The following is a 26,192-nucleotide window of genomic DNA, read 5'->3' on the forward strand; positions in this document are numbered from 1 at the left end:
AACCATCATTCTCAGCAAACTATCACAAGGACAGAAAACCAAACAACGCATTTTCTCACTCACAGGAGGGAAGTGAACAATGAGAACAGTACTTGGACACAGGGTGGGGAACATCACACACTGGGGCCTGTCGGTGGGTGGAGGCCTCAGGGAGGATAGCATTAGGAGAAATACCTAATGTAAATGATGAGTTGATGGGTGCAGCAAACCAACATGGCACATGTATACCTATGTAACAAACCTGCACGTTGTGCACATGTACCCTAGAACTTAAAGTATTAAAAAAAAACTCAGTAATATATTTCGTTAAGGAGCTATAATTCACATAAATTAGTATACAATACTAAATAGATTTTTTAATATGCTCTGTTCTCTGAAAATAGAAATTAGATCTTCCACAAAAATTGACCTATATAAACAACATTTTACACGGTAATATTTTGGTACCTATGATTATGTACAGAGGGAAACCTGTTTCTACTTGGACTCCAATCACAAGTGACTGCTTCTGAAGGAGTGTAAAAATTATTCCCATGAGCTGGGTGTGGTGGCATGCACCTATAGTACCAGCTACTTAGGAGGCTGAAGCAGAAGGATTTCTTGAGCCCAGCAGTTCAAGGCTGTAGTGAATTAAGACTGTGCCACTGCATTCCAGCCTGGGTGACAGAATGAGACCTTGTCTAAAAAAGAAAAATGTTCCCACTGGCAAGAATTCTGTTGTTTTGATATCTCCCAACACACGAAAAGAGAATTAGACAGGGGATAAAACTGCTGGGCCACTCTAACAGAAGAGATCCCAACCCCAACTAAATAAGAATATAGGCAGTCTACACTGTCCAGATAGTAAAGCAAGGATAAAATGATGTAAAGTTAATAAACACTGTACGCTGTGTGTAAAGCAAACTCTTATAAACACACAAAGACTGAGAAATTTCTACCAAAGTATGAATACAAAACAAAAATGTGAAATCTTGGTTCAAACTGGCATGACACTAGTTAACAGAGGACATTTAGGTCAGACAGAGTCAACAAAAACCAAAAAGAAATCCGGGTGAAAACAGAAACTTTTTCCTTGGCTAGTGAGTTTTAATTGGATATTTCTTGAAGAACTTTAACTTTTCTCTCATAATTGCCATCTATTGCCTTTGTGCTCTATGTTTATACGAAGCACACTGTCACGTTTTTGTTACTTTACTGTATTCCCTTCAGCCTCTATATCTGGTCTATCATTGACATAACGTGTTCAGCACACTTTTCTTCTTCACCCAAAATTGCCGTAACACGCCCGCCAAATTTGCTAGTATTTGAGAATGGACTATGCAACTCATTTAAATCAGGGCAGCAGCATCTGCCAGCACTAGACTTTAAGGGCTAAGTTAGGGGTGAGCTTATTATATGGCTTTTAAGGGTGAAGGAACTGAATAATATATTATGAAGATTAATATCTCAGGGTGACTAGACACTTCTTCATGCTGGGCTAGTTCACCTCTTTGGGATGGAGGACTGAGCTATAAGAAGAAATATCTTCTAGTATTTAAAACCAAAAAATCCCACATCTTCTCAGGACAGAATCAAGTGAGAAACAGATGCTTCAGTCAAACTGCCACTAAACAGTGATAACTATAACATTTTGCCCTGATATAGTAGACTTTTTGTTTGGGAAAATGATTCTGAGATTTTTACAAATAGACTGTCTAGTCTACAGAGCAATACTACTGAGTTTGGTGACTACAGGAAAGTAATAGTTCTTGTATAACAATGGAAAAAGTGAGTTGTACTGTACTTTCTGGTTTGGAAAGTAATATATTGCTATGTATATAGCCAATAATAAATTTTATTTAATATGTAAGTACAAGTTAATAAAAAAATTCCTGGTTTTTTCTACTTTGAAAACTAAAAAGAGATAAGAAAATTTAAAAAATTTACCATTTAAGTCTCTTTGATTCTGGAAATATTTTAATTAGGTTCCACTTTAAAAAAAAAAGTAGTTTCCTTATTACCTCCACAGTGAGTACATTAACTACATTTTCACAAACAGAAAACTTACATACATTCAACTGTTTACAAGACGTCTCCATATAACACATGTGAAATATATGAACATCTTTAATTGTATATATTTATGACTCTTACATCTGGTACCTTTTAAAACAGCTACCACATAGTATGCTTCTTTCCTATAAGTTATTTAATATATGACTATTTAAGGTGAGAAGAGTCTCTTTTGAAGAATTACAATAGTTATATTCATACCATGGGAAATCAATAGCTTTTCTAAACCTAAGTTTCAAGCTAAAGCTTTAGCAATTTAAGTTATTTAACTACCAATGCATGAAATTCTTTTCAGATTGTCCCATTTGGATTACAGTTTAAGTCATTTCAAGTGGTTGACAATTATTTGTGCATTGGTGAGGGGGAAAAGCACCAAGGATAATAAATTGATTTTTCACATCACAGATGAAATCACAGCACAATGATTTCAATATCCCTTCAAAAATCTAATCATTTATAAAGAGCATTTATTTCAAATGCTCAATCTTCTAAGCTTTCTTAGTGTGATCAACTGATACACTAGGGATAAGAATGGAAATGGTTAAAAACAGATGCTATACATAATAACTAACTTAACAGAATTCAGATTTCTCCTAACATTGTTGATTTCCATTTTTGAACTGACTTCTTTAGATCTAAAAAGAACTCTGAAAATAAGTGTAACATTTATACACTTGTCAACTATACTTAAAAAGAAACTCTAAAGGTGCCTTTCTTGTCAACATACGAAACAAAAGTTTTCCTGATGAACAAGGCACCTTGTATGGTAAGGAAATATATAAAGAAAATATTTTCTACAAATTAATATATAAATCTATATGCACAAAGGTATAGTTCTCCCAGCTGCATATGTAATATTTTAAATAACACATAATAAAAAAATTCAAAACACAGATTGAAAAAATAACCCATGTGGCTAATACTCCAGTTGTTAAATATTGCAGCATATATGTCACTGTAACAATTGGGAAAGATATTCTAATCTAAACAGTTAATGAAATCTCTTTGGAAAGACACTTTAAAAGTCCCCAATATGTAACCCTGGCTGTCAAATTTCAATCTAGAAGTTTTAACAGTTAAGATACAATCCCATGAAAATAAAAGTGTGCACAAAGGCCATCTCATCAGACTCTGCAGTACATAGCATTACTGGTGTGACTTTGGTACAAGCCTGCTGGGCTTTTATGTTCCTTTTCATTACTATGTGCACATGGTAAACATCATATTAACAAAAATCGATTTTTATCACTATAAGTTTTGCTACTCACAGAATGCTAACAAACATCGTTTTAAACATTTCCAGATCATGACAAAAGTTCCTTACCTGAATATAAACAAAGAAACCCTTAGATTTAAAAACATTTTTAAGTGAACACATAAATGCATAAGGAGAAACGTAAGAACATACTATTTTTATAAGCATAAAAAGTTCCAGCTTCTGCTAAGATTTCATTTCTTTTTCCCAGTGTTTTTTTTGTGTTCATGCGTTTCTGTTTTGCTAGCTATATTCTTTTTCCGAGATAAGGTATTAGGAACAACTGCACTAGAAGGTCCACTTGTAGCTACACAAAACAAAAACAAAAACAAAAAACTATTGCTTAAATTTACACAAACAATCCAAGTTCAAATAATACTGCTGATTGACAGAACAATTCTTGTTATAATTATGATGTAAATGAAATGTAAAAATTTAATATAGCATTTTTAACCTTTTACTTTTCAGAATTCAACACAAATATAGAAAGGTAATGACAATGGTCTGTGTTCACAAAATTAATTTCTCATTTTACTCTACATTCTTCCTAGGAAATGAATATATTTTCATAATTTTTAACTACCATCCATTGTGCTAATGATTTTTAAATTTATACTTCTGGCCTGGGCCTTTTCCTTTAGCTCAAGATATGTATATACAAATGCCAATTGAAACTTTCTTTAAAGATATCTGACAAGAAAGACAAACTTAATGTGCATAAACTGAACTCATCATTTTCCCTACAAGCATCTATTTCCTCTTGTATCTTCTATCTTATCCCTCTCTAAAAAGCTAAAAGGTAAGAAAACTAGACGCACTCTTGACTTAGGAATCATCCTTCCATGTCTAAACCAACAGGAAGTCTTAATGAATTATCAAAAAACTATTCTAGGCCAGGCAGGGTGATTCATGCCTGCAATCCCAACACTTTGGAGGGCCAACGTGGGAGGATCGCTTGAGCCCAGAAGTTCAAGACCAGCTCCGGCAACATAGTGAGACCCTTCTCTACAAAAAACTTAAAAAATTAGCTGGATGTGGTGGCACACACTTATAGTCTCAGCTAATCAGGAGGCCAAGGTAGGAAGATTGCTTGAGCCTGGTAGGTTGAGGCTGCAGTGAGCCATGATTGCACCACTGCAGTCCAGCTTAGGTAAGAGAACAAGACCTTGTCTCAAAAGAATAAATAAATAAATAAATACAATAAAAAACCATTCTAGGTGGCATTACATTATTACATTTCTACTATGGATGAATAGATGTATGGGTAAGCTCCTATTAGACCAATCTTCCCACAGATAACAAATATACACTCTGTACTAAATATGAGGAAGAACTACCTGAAGACACTAAATAGTGAACAAGAGCAGGCCGTTATTAGACAAGAATCAGCACTTGGAAAAAGGGAACAATATGGAATAAGATTCCTATTCTTTTTAGCCTGAGGACAGGCCCTAACATGCACCATGTAAAATGGCTACAAGTCCAACATAAGAAGCAGAAGACAAGTATTGCAGCAACTACAGCTGCTAGAAAGTAAGGTGGAAAATCTCAAAAAGGATGAGCCCACAATTCTATTTGTAAATGATGGTCAAATGTATGGCATGAGCAGAGTAAAGTCCAAGGAGCCCAGCTAAAGCAAAAAATGAACTGAAATTTTTGCCAGCTACTTCACGGAACACCATATTTTACAATCTGAGCTCAGCCAAGGCTAACTCTTTGTTTAAAAACAAACAAAACAATATTTTTTGGAGGAACATAACAGAACTAACAAAATCCAGAGTTTCTATAACATACCATTCACAATGTCTACAATATAATCCAAAATTAATATACTAAGAAACAGAAAAACATCTTTCTTGCTGAGAATGCATAAATTGATACAGATCACTTTGGAGATGAGTCAGGTTAACAGACAAAAGTTTTAAAGCAGCAATTTTAACTGTGCTCTAGGACAAAGAAACGTAAGTTTATAATGAATAAAAGGAGAAAAATCCCTGCAAAAAAACTATTTAAAAGAATCAAACAGAACATCTAAAAGAATAAATATCTGAAATAAAAGGTCTGAAATAAAAACTAGATGGGTTTAACAACAGAATGAAAAGTAGAAGTAAAAGTAAACATCAACCAAATCAACATCAACCAATCAACATCTTTTTTGGAGTATTATCAAAAAAGAAAAAAAAAAGACATAAATATGCCATAATAAACCTGCTGAAAATCAAAAATAAAGAGAAAACATTGAAAGCAAGCACAGAAAAACAACCAATTGCATTTATGCAAACAGTAATTCAAATTAACTAAGTCTTCTTATCAGAAACAATGGGAACCAGAAGACAGTGGAATATCATTAAAGTGCTGAAATAAAAAATTTTCTACCCAGAATTCTCTATTCGGCAAAAACTACACTGCAAGAATGAAGGCAAAATAAAGCCATTTTTCAGACACAATAAAATGAATAGAATTTGTTGCCAACAGACCTGCAGATTAAGAAATGCTAAAAAGCTTCAGGCTGAAGGCAAATGAAACCAGATGGAAACACAGACTTCAAGGAAGGAATAAAGAGCAAAAAATATGGCAAATATATGGATAAACATAGAATCTTTTTCTCCTCTAAGTTTCTTTAAAATACATATGACTGTTTAAAGCAAATATCACAACATTGTATTGTAGTGTTTATAATATATGTGGAAGTAACACATAAGGATAACTATGTGTAAAGAATGGGAAGAAGGTAAGGTAAATGAATCTATACAGTGGCAAGATTTCTACATTTTACTTTCAGTGGTACAAAATTAACCCTAAGTAGATGGTGAAAAATTAGGAATATATGTTTAGAGCAACAGAAAAAAAATGCAAAAAGATACAGCAAAAGTCCATAGAAAAAGTTAAATAAAATTCTTAAAAATATTGAATTAGTACAAAATAAGGTAGAGTAGGAAAGAATAAAGGTATAATAATCAAAAGGAATAAACAGAAAACATAAGAAAGTAGTAGACTAACCTCAACCTATCAACAATTACATTAAATGTTAATGAACTGTAAACTGCAACCATAAGGCAGATATTGTTAGAATGCCTTGCATAAAGAAAGTGTGATGAGCTACATCACATCAGATAAAATAAAACAAAGCATTACTGGAAATTAAAGAGAAAAAAAGTCACGATAATAAATGAGTCAATATATTAGGAATATCCAATAATCAAATATGCATTTAATTATATAACAGAGCTCCAAAACACAAAAAGCAAAATCTACCAAATTAAAGGGAGAAACAGACAATTCTGCAGTTGTGAGTGTAATCGCTTTCTGTACAATTGATAGAACAATCAATCCCTTCCTTGACCACCCCTCTGCCAAAGAAAAACCAAATAGTAAAGACAGACTATCTGAACATTATCAACCTTGACCTCATGCATAATGATAAAATAGTGTCCATTAGGATCAATGAACTATAAGATAAACATTTGGGTTTTTTTTTTAGTACACAAATTATATTCAAAACATTCCAGATGTTAAGCCATAAAATAAGTCCAACATTTAAAAGACTGAAACCACACAGTGTATGTTTTTATAACTGCAATGGAACTAAATAAGAAATCGATTAAAAACAATAAAAAACCCCTGAATATTTGGAATTTAACCAATATACTTCTAAATATGCAATGGATCAAAGAAGAAATCACAAATAAACTAGAAAGTATTTCTAACTGAATGATAATGAAAATACAGTATAACTTTTGTGAGACATAACTAAAATGCTTAGAGGGAAACTTAAAGGTTTAAATGTTTGAAATAGATAACAATCAATGACCTAAGAAACTAGAAATAGAGGATAAAAGTAAACCCAAAGTAAGTAGGACATAGAAAATAATTTTTAAAATAATTAAAAAAATTAATTTAAAATAATTTTTTTTTAATTTTGTTTTAAGGCTAGGCGTGGTGGCTCACACCTGTAATCCCAGCACTTTGGGAGGCTGGGACAGGAGAATCACCTGAGGTCAGGAGTTCAAGACCAGCCTGGCCAACATGGTGAAACCCCATCTCTTCTAAAAACACAAAAAAATTAGCCAGCTGTGGTGGCGGTCACCTGTAATCCCAGCTACTCAGGAGGCCGAGACAGGAGAATCGCTTGAACCTGGGAAGTGGAGGTTGCAGTGAGCCGAGATCACACCATTGCACTCCAGCCTGGGCAACAGAGGGAGACTCTGTCTCAAAAAAAAAAAAAAAAATTGTGTTTTAAACATAAAACCAACAGAAATACAAAGAGCCAAAAGTTGGTTTATAGATTCAATGCCATCCCCATCAAGCTACCAATGACTTTCTTCACAGAATTGGAAAAAAACTACTTTAAAGTTCATATGGAACCAAAATAGAGCCCGCAACGCCAAGTCAATCCTAAGCCAAAAGAACAAAGCTGGAGGCATCACGCTACCTGACTTCAAACTATACTACAAGGCTACAGTAATCAAAACAGCATGGTACTGGTACCACAACAGAGACATAGATCAATGGAACAGAACACAGCCCTCAGAAATGATGTCACATATCTACAACTATCTGATCTTTGACAAACCTGACAAAAACAAGAAATGGGGAAAGGATTCCCTATTTAATAAATGGTGCTGGGAAAACTGGCTAGCCATATGTAGAAAGCTGAAACTGGATCCCTTCCTTACACCTTACACAAAAATTAATTCAAGATGGATTAAAGACTTAAATGCTAGACCTAAAACCATTAAAATCCTACAAGAAAACCTAGGCAATACCATTCAGGACATAGGCGTGGGCAAGGACTTCATGTCTAAAACACCAAAAGCAATGGCAACAAAAGCCAAAATTGACAAATGGGATCTCATTAAACTAAAGAGCTTCTGCACAGCAAAAGAAACTACCATCAGAGTGAACAGGCAACCTACAGAATGGGAGAAAATTTTTGCAACCTACTCATCTGACAAAGGGCTAATATCCAGAATCTACAATGAACTCAAGCAAATTTACAAGAAAAAAACAAACAACCCCATCAAAAAGTGGGCGAAGGACATGAACAGACACTTCTCAAAAGAAGACATTTATGCAGCCAAAAAACACATGCAAAAATGCTCATCATCACTGGCCATCAGAGAAATGCAAATCAAAACCACAGTGAGATGCCATCTCACACCAGTTAGAACGGCCATCATTCAAAAGTCAGGAAACAACAGGTGCTGGAGAGGATGTGGAGAAATAGGAACACTTTTACACTGTTGGTGGGACTGTAAACTAGTTCAACCATTGTGGAAGTCAGTGTGGTGATTCCTCAGGGATCTAGAACTAGAAATACCATTTGACCCAGCCATCCCATTACTGGGTATATACCCAAAGGACTATAAATCATGCTGCTATAAAGACACATGCACACGTATGTTTATTGCAGCACTAATCACAATAGCAAAGAGTTGGGACCAACCCAAATGTCCAACAACGATAGACTGGATTAAGAAAATGTGGCACATATACACCATGGAATACTATGCAGCCATAAAAAATGATGAGTTCATGTCTTTTGTAGGGACATGGATGAAACTGGAAACCATCATTCTCAGCAAACTATCGCAAGGACAAAAAACCAAACACCACATGTTCTCGCTTATAGGTGGGAACTGAACAATGAGAACTCATGGACACAGGAAGGGGAACATCACACTCCAGGGACTGTTGTGGGGTGGGGGGAGGGGGGAGGGACAGCATTAGGAGATATACCTAATGCTAAATGACGAGTTAATGGGTGCAGCAAAACAACATGGCACATGGATACATATGTAACAAACCTGCACATTGTGCACATATACTCTAAAACCTAAAGTATAATAATAAATAAAAAAGAAAAAGTCAACAAAATTGAAAAATCCCTAGTGAGAATGATCACAAAAAAAAGAACACAAATGACCAGCATCATGAATAACATTAGTTATTACCACATTCATTAAAAAGACAGTAAAAGAGCAACAAATTTGACAACTTAGATAAAACGAACAAATTCCTAAAAAAATACAACTACCAAAAGTATCACAAAAAGGAAACATAAATTCTATCAAAATTAATTGATACAAATTAATTCTATCAAACATTCAAGGAAGAAACAAAAATCTTATAAAAACTCAGAAAATAGAAAGCACTTCCCAATTATTTTATGAAGCTAGCATTACTCTGATACCAAAACCTGGAAAAAGGCATTGCAAAAACAGAAACAAAAAAAACTACAGACGAATATCCTATCCTTCACAAATGCAGATGCAAATTTCTTCAGAATTAAATTTAACTATCTTTTGTCAGCATTTTTCTATCTTAACTTCGTGGCACGTCTGATTATACTGTCGATCCTTCCTGAAATGCTCTCTTACCCTGACTTCCAAGATACTACTCTATCATGATATTCTGTTTCTCTGATCCTTCTACTTTTCTGGTTGATGATCCTTTTTCCTGCTTTCTTATCCCAGACAGTGACATGCTACTCTGTTCATTTGTCTTACCCTATGTTTTTTTCCTCAGAGAATTTTATAGACCTTCATATATACAATATATCATAACTGAGTAGGGTTCATCCTAAGGATGCAAGGTTGACTTAACAGTTAAAATGTCAAATATAACACCATTTTTACTTTATTACTTAAAAATGTATATGAACTAATGCATTTATTATGTGTCTAAAGAACAATGTACTATGAGTCAAAATGTATTCAAATCCTAGGACTACTGACTACTAGCTATGTAAGCTGAGATTAAGTTACTATCTCTGTTACTTTTTTCATCTGTAATGGACATAAGAATGGTATTGACCTCTAAAGGTTATGGTGAGAACTATGAGAATTAACAGAAAAATGCTTATAATATAAAGAACTATACAAATGTTAGCTTTGTGTGGCATATGGGATGCATCACAACTTATGTTTAAGATACTTATCCAATTGTCTGTTGTTTCACATACTTATTAGTTGAAATGTGCAAGGTTCAAATCTGTAAGATTTGTGGTTTAAGATATTGCCCCTGACTTATAAGGCCTGGTAATCTGATAGAGCTATAATCAGGTATAATAGATCAAATCAATAGCACAGAGTGTTATTGAAGTTCTTGTTTTGATATTCATATAAATACATTATCAGTGGAAGAGGTTGGGTTGCGTCTTGAAGGATGTGAGGTAAAAGGGAAAACATTTTAATAGAAAAAAATGGCATGAATGCTAAGGGAATTTATTTGGGGAAAAGTAAGGAGAACAGTTTGGATACAGTATAACAATTAATAGCAGTTACCATTTAGTAAGTGTTTACTATGTGTGCCAAGTACTTTATGTATAAGATTGCAATCATTTCTGACAATTTTATGAAGAAGGTACTATTAACCTGATTTTATGACTATGAGACTAAGGTTCAGAGAGGTTAAGTAACTTGTCCAGAGTCACATAGCTAATAAGTAGCAGAACTGAGATTTTAATCTAGGTTTCTCTGACTGTTAAGCACAAACTCTTAACCAAAAGAACATTTGAGAGCACTAGAGGAAAAGAATGAAGACATCTGCAATGAGGCTGTTGTCAAAGCTTTGGAGGTATATGAAATTCTCTGAGGAAAAAAGATATAGGGTAAGAAAAATGAATATCATGAGTATCATGTTCTTGTCTGGGATAAGAAAGTAGAAAGAAGAAGGATCATCAAACAAGAAAAGTAGAGGAATAAGATAAATGGATAGAATATCACAATAGAGTAATAGGGTAAGAGAGCATTTCAGGAAGGGTCAAAAATACAATTAAATGTGCCATGAAATTAAAGTAGAAAAATGCTAATAAAAGATAGTTAATTTTGGTAGTTACATAATCGGACTGAGAATGGAGAGATGAAAATATCAGGAAAGAGAAAACAATTTTTTTCTTTCTTTTTTTAATACTTGAGACAGGGTCTTGCTATGCTGCCTAGGTTGGACTTGAACTCCTGGGCTCAGGTAATCCTCATACCTCCACTTCCTGAGTAGCTGGGATTGCAGGTGGGCACCACTATGCCTGGCTCATAGAAATTTTCATACAAGACGATGCCTTAAACTCAAAAGAAAGGCAAAAGAAGACAGTCCGTAAATTACTTTGGGGAGAAGTGTGATTGTGAAATATATTTTGTTAACAGATGTGGGGAGAGGGGAAGATAACAGACAAAAAACAAATATGTATCAATTGACTACAATAATAGATTTTACGCTCTAGGGAAGTGTAAAGATCCTAATTAAAAACAAATTTAACATTTAAAAAGCAAGTTACTATTCCTCTAATTTCTGTGCAAATCCACAAACTCAACACACACACACCTAACCTGGTTTGCTGCTTGCTTTAGTACTCTTTAAGGTAGCTGGTGGTGTTGGGAGGATCTTTGCAGGTGTGTACGTATTTAAAGATACTTTTTTTCTCATTATTGGACTGGAACGTAAAGCTGTAGAGGCTGAAAAGAATAAACAAACATGTTAATTTAATAATTTCCTGCCAAATATATCTTAACATTATAGAAAATTTCTTATACTTTAGTGACCCTACGAATATTCATAATAACAGAAGAAAATGGTCAAGGTAAATTCAGCAAAATAATCTTTTTTTTATAAAAAGATAGTTCTCTTATGGCCTTAGACAAATAGATGTTTTGTTTATACTGTAAATAATAAGCATTTAAATAGTATGCACCAAAGGAATGCCAAGAATAGAGCAACAGACTTTATCCTTTCCTGACAGAAACTGAGGTTTTTAAGGCATGGAAAAGAGCTAATGGCATAGTTTTCTTGCCTGGTAACAGAGTCAGCAATCCCCTCACCAGGTGTGGTAGTTCATGCTGGAATTACAGGCATGAACCACCATGCGTGGCCAGGGACTGGGAGGATAAATTTCAACTGGCTAATACAGAAAAACAATTTGACTTATTTATTACTTATAATTTAGTTAGGCAAGGCAGGATCGCTTGACCCTAGGAGTTCAAGACCAGCCTGGGCAACACAGGGAGGCCTCATTTCTATTGAAAATTTAAAAATTGGCTGGGCCTGCGGTTCCAGCTACTCGGGAGGCTGAGGCAGAAGGACTGCTTGAGCCTGGAAGGTTGAGGCTGTAGTGTGCCATAATTGTGCCACTGCACTCCAGCCTGGGCGAAAGAGCAAGACTCTGTCTCCGGGGGGGAAAAAAATAAAGAGACAGAGTCTCAAACTGTTTTTCTCTAAAAAAAAAAAAAAAAAAAAAAAAATCACAGATTCAGGGATGTTTCATATACAAATATAATGGTATACTAAACTATCATATTTAGGAATAAACTAATTAAGTTATAAGTAATAAAAGAAACTATTTTCCTATATTAGCCAGTTGAAATTTAACCAAATGAGAGGGAGGGAATTTTAAAGTTGGGTTTTTCCGGTTCTCTTTCTAACTAAGGCAGAGAAATTGAGAGGTGTAAAAAGGAGAAGTAGGGATAATTCTTCAGTATGGAAGCCTCTGGGCAAGGACAGGCCAAAGTAGGGGAGAAGGAGACACTACTGGCATGAGCTTCTAGACTCCCTAAACAAAGGGAGAGGCAGCGTGCTTTTGAAAATCAAGATGTGGGCTAGTTATGGCAAATGTGCCTTTGCTGGTTGACACCTACAATGAATGATTATACATTTAACTAAAAGAGCTCAAAGTAGTCACTAATGAAAATAATCCAGTGATAAAAAGTCCTTAAAACATCATAAAACAACATAGCTTTACTTAGCCCTTTTCTGCTTGCATATTTTTACCCTACTCTATGAACTTCCATCACTAACTTATCCTAATTAATATACCTACTCCTTTTTCTCCAATCTGATATTATCACTTCCCCATTGTAAGCTATCCTCTAGTATTAATATTTATTAATTTTGTGTTAGATGAGAAAAAACTGGGAAGGACAGAGAATGATTAACAGTTCCTTTTCCCTTGTTATAAACACCACAAAATTAATATAATTCTATGTATATGATGCTACAGCTTGATAACTCAGAGAACTGCAAATAATATAAATATCCTATAATTTAATAAATTTTATTCCTTTAGTTACTCTATACAATACACGATTCAAATACTTTCATCATAACTGCACCCTATTTTCTTTGCTATTCAAAAATAATAAGAAAAATAGAGGCTTTAGAAGACCTGGGTTTTAGTCTTGCTTGACCATTAATTCACTGATTTCCTCAACTGTGTCTTTCTACGATTTTTTTCTTTAAATAGTAAAGCTGTTCTTAAGTGAAATCTTAAATAAAAGAGACCAAAGCAGATACTCTGGTTGAAGCAGCCATGAAAGACACAAGCCCTAACTATTCAGCATCTTTCTCTTCCTCATGGAATTTCCAAAGACCCTTGGGAATACAGTTTGAAGACCAATGAACTAGATTATCTCTAAGGTTTATCCAATTCTATGAGCCACATTAAGTACATTTACTTTATCATCTAGTTCTGTTAGCAACTAATTGCATGAAATTTTAAGAGAGCTAGAGGGACTGAGGTACAATTTGTATCCATGATATAGAGAAGAGCTAATTAGAAATTAGCACAACTGGAAAAAGAATCTAATATCCCTTGCCTCATTAATATCCTTCAATAATACACTCTGATGAACTGAATTCACTAACCACAAAATGAATCCATCAAGAGTACCACAGAACAAACCTTATAATATTATCTTTTTGAAAATATTCTACTAAAATTATCCTTTCATAACAAACACGTCACTATTTCTATTACCTTCAAATCATTCACTGCAAGTCTTCTAAAATCTAATAGTGTTGATATCTACCCCTAAATTCTTATTTACAAATTAGAATAATTCTTTAATCTCTATTTTAAGATTTCAAATCCTTGCCCCAGGGAAGCAATGAAACATCATTAAGGGTGAAGGGGTAAACTAGAATACCTCCACTGCATTCTGAGGTAACAGCACTGTCCATTCTATTAGGTTATAGAGAATATAAAAGGAGATGACCACCTTCACTTTCCTGTCTCTGACCTTTATCACTTGGAGAAGTTATTTCATTTGGAGTATTATCAATTTTCAGAATCGGACACATTTATATGCAAATTTTAAAATTAAGACCTACTTCCTAAAACCATCCCTAAAGTGAAATATTTTAGAACACTCACCAGTATACATCTCTATTACTGTTAATGATTGAAAACTGGCCTCTACTACCAAAAATGGAAGAAAAGGGAAAGGTCACTACTTTTTATAAATGCAGGGGGTATCATTTAGACAGAATATAAAGAGAATAGAGCTCTCTAGAATTATACAATGTGATGGCCCAGGAAAGAGAAGAGAATGACAGTCAGACATAAAAGTGGCATTCATTCCGAGAGCTCTAATATCTCATTTTATTCTTGAGCAAAATTTATTTACAGCACTCAGAAAAAGAGGAATGATATACAAAGAAAGTTTGTCACTTTCTAAGATATGTCTAGAATATTAAGATTCTTAGCTCTAAGCAAAGCACTCTCTCCCAAAACTAATGCTTTCCAAACTGGAATTTCCAAAGTACTGAGGAATCCTATAGAGCTGAAAACAACAACTGGCAGCTGACTTCTCACACCTAAAAAGGAAGCCCTGAACATTTCCCAAAATGATGTCCCTCAGAATAGTGCCACATGATATTTAATGTGTTACCAAAAAAGTGTTTTCTAAAAAATAAATTTTGGAAAATCTGGGTTATACAGCTTTCTTTACAGAAGAATGTCAGCCTTTTATATGCTAATGTAGCTATACCTCTCCAAAGGGAGGTGGGATATAACATAGTTTCTAAAACTTATTTAACCATGAACATCTTTTCTTCAAACACACAAATTAACCTCTTCAGAATATTTTCTGAGATACACAATTTGAAAAATTGTTGTCCTAATTTGCTGTCTTTTAGTTAAAGGCTCTAACTACTTACCAAAGGTAGTCAGGAGATGAGTGTGTATGAATGGGTTAATGTGGACTGATATTTTGCAGTTTTAAAAAACTTTGCTATAAAATGATATACAATAGGAATATGAGATTTCTAGCAAACATAGTTTTAACAAAAGACCACAACCCTATATTTTGTTGACTTCTACTGCTATTTTTTTTTTTTTTTTTTTTTTGGTAAGAAGAAAAGATTTTGGCAGAGAGTAAAAAAAAGAGGTACAGTTCACATTACACCAAAGAATTCCTAATAATGTCCCTTTACACTCCTTTGTCCCCTAAACTTCTGCTTCTACTCATTACCACTACCTGCTTTTATGTTATTACAATTCCTGTTATATTCAGATACTATGTAGTTGCCCAGCAACTAAATAATAACAATGAAAGAAAAATTTCCTACAAATTTCAGCAGTCTTCCGTGGAACATCAGATGATGGAGAAGCAATGGAAGCAAGAAATTCATCCACTTGCTTTAAAGATAGGGCATTATGAAGAGTTTCTAGAGGACAAATAGATGGCACCATGGAATACAATTCAAAGCCTAGAAGAGAAAAAAACCAAAAACAAAAAATAAAAGATGGATATTTTTAAAATCAGTAATTAAAAAGGAAGCCTACTGCTTAGAACTGGACAGTTTAGGTCTTTTCGATCTATCACATGCAAACACACAATATCTCTGAAGTCATGACACCAGATGCTATGCAATATGGAGCTGGAACAAGATGTGACAAAGATTTCTTTTTAAATGTAATCATATAGTATAGCATGCACACAATTTCATTCTATATTGGTAAAATCTAAGAATAATACTTTAAAAAACCTAGGGGAAAAAAAAACAAAGAAATACAAGTTTTCAGTTTTTATTTTTTGAAGTCAGGTCTATTCAATAGGTGAATAAGCTGATGCCACATGATGTATCCCTGATGCCAGGAGGCTAACAGTAAGTTCTTGTTGAAAAATTATATAATTACTTGTGAATAATTATTTTAGGTACTTTTCCAGGCATGCCAAGACCAATGATACTCTCTAGTATGAGCCCCAAACAACATTCATTCATTCATGCTGGAATAAAAATTCTAAAACGTATTTCACCTACCTTTACTGAATTAACACATAATTATATTACTAGGAATCACTGGCTGTGTAAAGTTAGGCCAAGTAAAAAGCAACACAAAATACAAATATGTTCCTATTTAACAACGGCACAGAAATACAAAAATTTTACGAAACAACCATGCAAATATGTATTAATACCATCAGTGAAACAAAAGCACTTAAATACACAGTTTATGTTTTTAAACAAATAAGATATAGGTTATTCACTTTTTTAAAAAAGAAAATTGCCTGTTTATTTAAACTTTATTCAACTGAATGGCTTTTAAAATTGCTTTCATATACTGTTAAAAATAACGAGTCTTTCTGCATCTACTCTTCCAAAAATTCAAACTAATTACCCCAAATTAAATACTTATAATAAATAAAGTTTAAGTCAAATATCATTAAAAGTAAAAATTAACCTCAGACTGCAAGACTCTGCTTCAATAAGCGTGTGCTCATTTTTAAATTGACTGATGTTTGATTTATTTAAATACTGAAGGAAATATTGACCCAAGAACTGCCTAATTCTCAGTAAGAATACGGAAACTTTGGTTAAAAGACAATCTAATCTTCCTAGGAAAATAACCAAAGGACTTGCAAAACTGATATGTCTGATTTTCAGGTGCAAACCAAAGCATGACAGAACATTACACATACTTTAAAAACAAAAACAAAAACAAAACTATACTATAACAGCAGCTAAAGCACCTAAATTAAGCACTGAAGAAATTAGGCTTGCACAACTGTTACTTTTTTTTATAAGTACAAGATTCATGCAAATGAGCGCAAACCCTTTCTTTGCATTACACTAAACTTAACGATGAGATCTTTTCTTCTTTCCTCACAAAGTTTATAAATCTTTTATAGCAATTATTTTATTTCATTTGCCTGCTAGATTTTATAACAGGCAAATGACAATATAATTAAGTTCCTCTAGACTACATTTTTTCCACTTATCTTTAGTAAACTTTTCCTTTAATGCACAATGAAAGGGTTAGCGCAGCAATTTAAAAAGCCACCCTGCTGACATGTTTAGAAGCTATAAAAACATACCACTGGAGCCTAGAAATTCCACAGAGGAAACGGACCAGCACCTATAGAGGTGTAGGTGTTCTGCACAGAGGCCCAGAAAATAAGGTAAAGCACTGTCAGGAGATACTTGTTTCACCATGTTCCTTGAACTAAAGATGAAGGGAGGGGTAAGTCCATGATATGGGTTAAAGATGGAAATAACATGAAAGTTAGGGGAAATAAAAAGTAAAAGGAAGAGTCAAATGACAATTCACAGGACAGATAAGACAACACAGTATTAAAAATGGAAAAAAGGAAACCTTAAAACTCAAAAGAAATATTTGTAGAATAGAAAGGAATGCATCTTATGTGCATTTGTATGTGCAGAAAATCCACCTTTTTAAAAAGAGCCTAAACCAAAGGAATATGAAATTACTCTATTTTCTATTAAATTTAACATAAATATTTTTCATTTTTAAAAACCTTCAGTTAAACACAGATTCTCCTAGATAATAATACCTCAAATATTGGTTTTAAACACACAGCATTCAGTACAAAAGCTATGGTCTTAAACCTGCAATGTCTCTTCTTAGAATTTTTGTGGCTTCTGTTTTTCTTGTGACTTCTGTGTTTCTTCTAAGAGGTTCTTAGGCATACGGGTTCTTTAGAAGCTGCAGCTGTATCAAATAAGAATCACTTTCTTCAAACAGTAGCATTTAAACAGCTACCATGAAGGGAAAGTACATCAAGCTTTAAGGCTAAATTTTTACTTGTTGAGGATGAGATCTTCTTATTCCACCTTCAAGAATTATTAGTGCACTGTTATTTAGATGTGTTCTTAAAGGATCCAGAAGGGGGAGAATGACCATAAACTTGTGTTGAATTCTTTAGCTTCATAAAAATTTCTGAAAGATCTGACTTGAGTTTTTGAAAGACTTGCAGTTAAAAAGAAAAAGAGTTCCAGCGATAAAAGTATCTTCATTCCATGTATAATACAAGCAAAAATCTGTAAGTTCTCTTTTAAATTCTTTGATCCTGAATTATTGTAAAGTGATCAGTAAATATTCCCTCTTGCCCCACAATATCAAGCTCTATGTTAGAAGTTGTAATGCAGCAATAATTCCTTTTACAAATAATGGTCATGAAACACTTTCCCATTCAGCCTTAAAAATGGAATTTAACAGAATTGGGTTTCTAGATCTTAACTTAATCTTCTTCCTATCAGGAGTCCTCTAAATTTTAAGAAAAAGCAGTGGTACTAAAAAGAATTGGTTGCTTGATAATAGCAAACCACATTGCTACACGAGAACAAAGTGAATGCTGGACAAAGTTTTCAGAGTGCTCCAGACCAAACAGGGTTTTGCTTTAGAAAAATAGCCAGGAATAGACGATGTTACAGAGTGAAATATGCATCACCAGGTGCCCAAGAATTTTTCAAAGACACATCTTATTTGGCTATTTGACATGAGTGGCTCTGTATTTTTGTTTAAATATCTCAATAAAACAACCATGTGATCAGAGAATTAGGAAGAAAAAAAGTTATTGAGAATTAAGAAAAATTAAAGAATACTAATTGTAATTAAAAAATTTGTGTAGACTGATCATCTGAGAAATTAGAAGAAATTTTCAGGTGTTAATTTAGCATTAAAACTCATCATCATTGTCATTAAAAGTTTGATGAGTAATGTTAAATTATTATGTAAATTACAGCTGAAAAGGGAGCTAGACAGTATCAATAATTTGGGTGAATAACAAGTTGGAATTGTATGGCAATTGACATTAAGGATGGAGAAATGAATGATACTGTATACCCCACACTTTGAAATAAAATAAAAATAAAAAAGGGATGAAGCAGGGGAGTATCTTTTAAAATAAAAGCAAAACGTACCATTGGTTGGGTGTCGAGCAAATGAGATAGAAAACCTTTTAACAGCAGAACCGCGTGTGGCGTCTAAGAAAGAGAAAAACAGGTACCTGAAATTCGTAACAGCTACAAAAAGAAGAACACTTAAAAGAAAGAGGGGAAAAACAAATATATGTGGAGGTTAGAAAGGTGACATGCAGAAGGGACAATGAGAGAATGTAATAAGGCAAATATTGATTAAAAGAAGTTAACTAGCTTGATGACAGAGGAAAAGTGTCAAATGAAATATACAAAAGAAAGAAAAGCAAGATGAGCTGGCAATTCTGGTAAACTCATGTTTTACTGTCTAAAATAAATTTGTTGATAAATGAGAAAATGTTTTAAATAAAGATGATCCTGAAAGAGCTAGAGCCACTTTTCTTAACAAAAGGGACACGCTTCCACGAGCCATAAAAAATTCTGAATATTAAAACTTAAGGTATATTAACAACATTAAGAGGATCTCCTTCAGCTAGGGATCCTAAAATATTCTCATCCTGTGTTTATTTTTATAAAAATATTGCCAATATGATATTGTCCTCCACTTATAAACATTCCACTCACTTTAATTAGCTCAATAAGTAAAATAAGTGTTAATAAATAAAAGTTTAAAAGATCAAAGAAACGCTTATTCTTTATAATATAGACTATCAATTATCTAAAAGAAGAATACACAAAATACTGTTCTAAGTTTTCCATTTCAACATACTTATTGTACAAGTACTCTAAATCTAACTAGAATTAACTGTCTGATGAAACATGGATCCAAGTTGTAGATAACAGAGAGCACTGAGAGTCATTTAGGCAAAAGACGACAGGATTTCACTGGAATCAGTCAGTGGCCTTAGATTTGCCTTTGAGAAATACTGCTCATGGGTGTGTGCATGGGTGTAGGTATGAATCTGTGTGTGCATGTGTGCACATACCATCTATGCAGCCAGAAGAGGTCAGCTTTTTACGATGAGTACGAGCATAATCCTGTAGGTTAGGTGCGCTTGAAGAACCCCCGAGCACCGAGGTGCTAAACAGGCCCGCACAGTGAGACCCTGATGGGAGTTAGAGAAAATACATACACAACGGGTGTTCTTCCATTCACATTGGGAATTCATGCAGCATGCAATTAACATGGCTCTTACCACATATAAGGCAACCTTTGGAAGTGCCTTGAACAGGCTCACAATATTCTTGTAATTTCCTAACGAGGTCAGTTTTAATATAATACTTCTAAACACCACTATCATTTATCATAGGTACAAATGGGGTAATTTAACACTGGACAAAATGTTATCTTTGAGAAAAAAATATGTCCATACAATAATTAGACATATACATCCTAAAGTATTAAAAACACTGCCATAAAAATAACTTAGGACAAGAAAGGACTCTGTTAATCAATTTCCAAGGGCAAGCCATATTTAAAAAAAAAAAAAAACACCTCTCCTAGCACAAATTAAGTCATATAAAATCAGTATTTTTAATGTATGTCTATAAATGACAAATCTTTCCTGATGCCCCTGAATTAAGAATTACTACTCTTTCTTACGAAATAAAGTATATCAAAATTTATTTATTTGTGAGACCAGGTCCTTTTCAGTCATTCAAGGCCTAAATCACTTTAAATACTTAACAAATGACTTAAGATCTTAATAAGACCCCCAATGAAAAACATTATTAGCAAATAAAACAGCCAGTATAAACTGATGCTCAAATTGTAGCAAACGTTTTTACATCCAAATAACACTTTCATCACTGGGGAAGGATTAAATAAATTTCTATCAAATATACTATGATGCATCAATAAGAAGGAGTAATATATAAATTTCCATAAATATACTGTGGGAATATTAAAAACTATCATTACAAGCTATACGACATTAACTAGAGATCCTCAAGTATGTAGGCATCAACACAGTTCACATACTTAGTACAGAGATCACAGTACATACATAAACTTACAATGAGATCTGTTTATGCCTTTATTAAACCTATTAGGACAACTATTTACAGAAAATAATATGCCACTATCTCATAGTTTATCAACCATGAGCTTTAAACCAAATGAGTTTAGAAAGGTCTTTTCCAATGTTGCTTTGAGTGTTAGCAAAGAACCAATTATGTTCTATAGGTTAATAAAGACTGAGACTGCCACTGTGCATTAGTTTTGCTTGGTTTTCCTTACGAGCTGCTCAAAGGAAAATTAATATATTCATATAGGATTTGAAGTATTCTGTACTTTAAAAATATTTTTAATCAGAAAAATGGAAAGTTCCTTTCTGCATGCAATAGCATCTTTTTATCTCTATCAGCTGGGAAAATGAAGTTTCCTTCATAAATTAATTTACAGAGTACAAGATTAAAAACTAGCATTGGCAAGTGAACTAAGTGGTTATCATTGCAGGCATCCAAAAGGGTTATGCAACAAAATCAAATGCTATCTCTTCTTCATTTTATCAAAACTTTATTTTGAGTTATACAACTCAACATTTCTGAATTAGTACACATTAAATAAAAACTACAGCATAGCATTTGGTCATGCTTTCACCAAAGAGTTTTACATGTGTGCACAATAGTGAGTTTAAGAAGGGTATGGAACACAATTTCCCTTACACCACATACCTACAGTAGGATTCTGCTTCTGTTCCACAAGAGTTCTCGGTGTTCGCAGGTAATTAGCATTTTCAGATACAACCTGCATAAGGAATCCAAAATAAATGAAGTAAAACAGTAAAATAAATTCAGAAGTCTATACTTCATATGCAGCCTGTTCCAGACAGACAAAGGTTAATAAGCTGTATGATAAATATTAGTAGAAATACATAAAACATGAAAGATCATGCAAGATCCCCTTTTGAAGGGAGTCCATTTCATGAGGTCCTTGCAATGAAGTGGTGCGAAGCAGGCATTCAGAATGAAACATCATGTATGAAACAAGACAGATGAAAAGAAGCAATTAAGAGATTGATATAATTTCACTCTTAAAAGAAGCCAAATGCCCACTCTTAAACAGCTCCTGTATTTGAAGGGGGAAAAAACAACTACAAACAAAAGAAAGGACAGACAGAGACTCTTGAGATCACCATACAATTATTGATCCATGCATGGGCTTTATCAGAGTAACCTTTAAATATTCACAGCCTTAATGGATACCATAATCCCTTTTCCTATAATCAAATGCATTATATTTCCAAAAGGAAATTGCTGAAATTATCAGAAACCTCATGTGTGACAGTAGACCTTCCAATGTAATAGAAATCATGTATATTTTAAGTTTCCAAATGTCATCACAGAAAGTCCTTCTGAAGTCATTTTGACCCATATTGTTGATGGGCACATATGCAATTGTTCCCTCTTAAAGAGAACATTAAAATATTATACAGTCCAAAGAAAAACAGACTGTATGTAATCCTTAAATTAGATACTTCCAAATAATGGAATAATGAGGAAGAAAATTATCAATATTCAATATATCCTGCTAATTAAAACTGGACCACATAAATTCTGATATTTTAAAAAAATGTTTACTTTCTCAGCAAATTGCAAATTGAATCTAATTTTTTCAATTATGGAAGAAAATATTAATGCATTTTCTTACAATCAAATTACATAATTTGTTTCTGAAAGTTTTAAAAGACAAGTCAAAAAGAAAGATTTCTTTCATTTTTAAATAATTTTAGTAACAAGGTAAAATTCCAGGAGAATAACATTTATTGATTGTTTTTAAAATCCTGGATATTTGGAATCTTCTCAGTAAAAATACTAAACACATGCCATGTAAGTGATTTCTTTCCCTCGAATATTGGCAGATATCATTAAGCATTTTTAAATGAACTCAAAATTAAAAAACAGAAGGATTTACTCTGATGTGAAATACAAGGGATTAGATGTCCTCAAAGACAGCTGTTTGTTGCTCTGAATGCAGGGAGGAAAAATGTTTAATGAAGTAAAGTTTAAAAACCTGTTGCCATGAGCCAAAAATACTGGATGTGAAAGCCAATGATTTGGGGGAGACAGGGGAAGAAGTGATTTGTTCCCCTGATCTGCGTCTTCGACGCCCAGTACCCACACCACTGGTATAATGCAGCCAGGTACCAGTACCCTCTGGGCTAGACACACTCAGGGGGCTCTCTTCCTGGAAGTGAGAAAGGGGGCAAAAAAAAAAAAAAAAAAAAAAAAAAAAACCCCCCCCCCCCCCCCCCCCACGAGAAAAAAACCCCCGCAAGCCCCCCCCCCCGGGGGGAAAAACAACCGGGGGGGGCCTTCCCCCCGGAAAGAAAAAGGGGGAAAAAAAAAAAAAAAAAAAAAAAAAAAGCAGAGCATGCAAAGTTAGATACAACAGAGCCAAATGATCAGAAAGAAAAAAAAATACAGTTTGTTCATATTTGTTTATTAATTTTTTTTAAAAACTACTAAACAGCAATTTGGGAGCCAAATATTTCACTATTTGAGAATTTGATAGGAATGACTAATAAATCTAATTGTATGTGATAACAATTATGGAAACATTTTATTACCTTAAGACATAAAATACTTATACTGCATCATAATTGTCCCTTCCCTGATAAAACTGGAAATATTTTAGTAAGTTTCTTTTTTAGCAACTTTTAAAATATAAAGGTTTTCTGCTTAATTTTAGATATTCAAAAGATTTTTGTACTATTTTGGGTGAATTTTTCAACCCAAGACACTAAAGAATTGTACAAAGGGTCAAAGGGATTTCAATATACATAACTCAGAAAACTAAATCTCTCTGCCTGACATATTTAAAAAATTCAGCATAAGATGGACACAAATTGCACCTGTTTATACTTTCAAGCTATCTATTTGCCCCCTCCAGAGATTATTTACAGATTCAGTAGGCAAAACATGCAGCAAACATTCTCATTTTACATGTTTGCATGTTCAGGTTTCAGAGAGTGAGGACAGAGTAAAATCTACTTGCACAAAATGAAGAGAACAGTCTTTTTCTCTGTATGTCTTTTGGAAGTACAAACTTCTCATATCCATGGAGATGATGGATGCTGGAAAAAGTCTTCAAGATTTTACTTGAGTAATTTACCTTATGGAAGTAAAAGTTTAGCATGGCATAGAAATAATCTCTCGAAATCAACTAAGTATTTATGAGAAAAAGGTTTATAAATGTGTTTGCGTTTTAAAGATTAACAAGGGCAGTGATTTTGTTAGAGGTTTTATAAATATAGATGAGTTGCAAAATGAAGACTTACAATACATTTTGCTGTATTCAGTGTTATATAGGCTTTTTGGAGGGCAGAGGAGAGGGTTTAATGGTGAAATTCTGAATAATTTGATTAACTATAAATTGCTTATTCAATAACGCATCAAAATCACTGCCCTCACGCAAATAGTAGTGTAGGTTATATTAATTAATATAGCTTATTTCCCAAATTTTCTGAAATTAAGGATATCTGAACATAATCCCAGATTTTTCATTTTTTCCATTAAGTTATAACAGAACAAATAATTCCAAGTTCTATAATTGTTAAATACCCTCTTTTATAACCATCTTCTTTTGTAATTAAAATATCACATTCAAGGGAACCTTGACGACTATATAATTTCCATTATAAAGTTATAAGGATCTACTTTATGGACAGATTTTTGCCTATACAAAATTGTCAAACTGGAGCACATAAATATTTGAAATTTGAGAATCATAAAACACATATATTTGTATAATTCGGGGTTGTAGAAATGAGCATAATTCTTTGCGTTGTTTTTATTCTCACCCATCAAATGCTAAAAAGTGCTATACCTAATTCTTCAGAACTGGCATATTTAAATAATGTTTTTTTCTAAAAGTTGATGGTTCTATCTTAATTTCTTCCTTTACACACATACACACACACACATATATGTATATATAGATATATGTGTGTGTATTTATTTATTTATTTTTTTTTTGGAGACAGAATCTCGCTCTGTTGCCCAGGCTGCAGTGCAGTCAGGGGGGCGATCTTGGCTCACTGCAACCTCCGCCTCCCGGGTTCAAGTAGTTCTCCTGCCTCAGCCTCCCAAGTAGCTGGGATTACAGGCCCGCACTACCAAGCCCAGCTAATTTTTATATTTTTAGTAGAGAGGGGGTTTCACCATGTTGGCCAGACTGCTCTCGAACTCCTGACCTCAGGTGATCCACCCACCTCGGCCTCCCAAAGTGCCGGGTTTACAGGCATGAGCCACTACGCCAGGCCCCTCTTCCTTTATACTTTTACTAGAGCATTTAGAAAACAGTTATAAGCCCTGACCTCAATCAGTGCTGGGAGAATCATCCTACAGAAAACAGAGATAACCCCAAATAAAACTTATTTAAAGTATTAAAAATGTATACAGGTGCTAAAGCTTTATTTAACAAGCTTCATTCCAACTGCTCAACTTTCCTTTTAAATGTTACTTTATTAATTATTTCAATGTTTTTCTATTAGAGAGCATAAGAATTATTCTAACCTATTTATAGATCTTAATATAAAGGTAAAATTTTTGATTTATTATCAAATATTCAACTTCCTATATAGACTTTGCAATTAGGCTAACAATTTAGAATTTCATTTCTTTACCTATAGTATCACTTGAATCAGTTATTGCTAAAGCATCTCCAGCAAATGCTCTCTACTTTTTTTTTTTTTTTTTTGAGACAGAGTCTTGCTCTGTTGCCCAGGCTGGAGTGCAGTGGCGTGATCCCAGCTGACTGCAAGCTCCACCTCCTGGGTTCATGTCATTCTCCTGCCTCAGCTTCCCGAGTAGCTGGGACTACAGGCGCCCACCATCACACCTGGCTAATTTTTTGTATGTTTAGTAGAGATGGGGTTTCACTATGTTAGCCAGGATGGTCTCGATTTCCTGACCTCGTGATCCACCCGCCTCGGCCTCTCAAAGTGCTGGGATTACAGGCATGAGCCACCGTGCCTGGCTTGCTCTCTAA

The 26,192-nt window shown here is 33.8% G+C and overlaps 2 protein-coding genes across 32 annotated transcripts in view; one reads left to right on the plus strand and one right to left on the minus strand.

Moving 5' to 3' along the window:
- Positions 1-26,192, plus strand: part of GIN1 (gypsy retrotransposon integrase 1) — a 176,229-nt gene that overhangs the window by 42,584 nt on the left and 107,453 nt on the right. The gene's annotated exons all lie outside the window — the stretch shown is intronic.
- PPIP5K2 (diphosphoinositol pentakisphosphate kinase 2) overlaps positions 1-26,192 on the minus strand; it is a 99,629-nt gene that overhangs the window by 13,727 nt on the left and 59,710 nt on the right. For 6 of the 25 annotated variants that reach the window (XM_058440656.1, XM_058440653.1, XM_058440655.1 and 3 more), the window contains 8 exons: positions 23,214-23,387; positions 21,875-21,947; positions 20,185-20,304; positions 19,244-19,306; positions 15,647-15,787; positions 11,635-11,760; positions 7,395-7,512; positions 1,955-3,614 (listed from right to left, as the gene is read on the minus strand). In XM_058440656.1, coding sequence (XP_058296639.1) covers positions 3,596-3,614; positions 7,395-7,512; positions 11,635-11,760; positions 15,647-15,787; positions 19,244-19,306; positions 20,185-20,304; positions 21,875-21,947; positions 23,214-23,387 — 834 coding nt within the window. In that variant the 3' untranslated portion in view covers positions 1,955-3,595. The other 19 variants (XM_032156713.2, XM_032156715.2, XM_032156714.2 and 16 more) reach the window with 14 other exon arrangements.

Source organism: Hylobates moloch, unplaced genomic scaffold, assembly GCF_009828535.3.
Source record: "Hylobates moloch isolate HMO894 unplaced genomic scaffold, HMol_V3 SCAFFOLD_6, whole genome shotgun sequence".
In the NCBI taxonomy this organism is placed as follows: Eukaryota; Metazoa; Chordata; class Mammalia; order Primates; family Hylobatidae; genus Hylobates; species Hylobates moloch.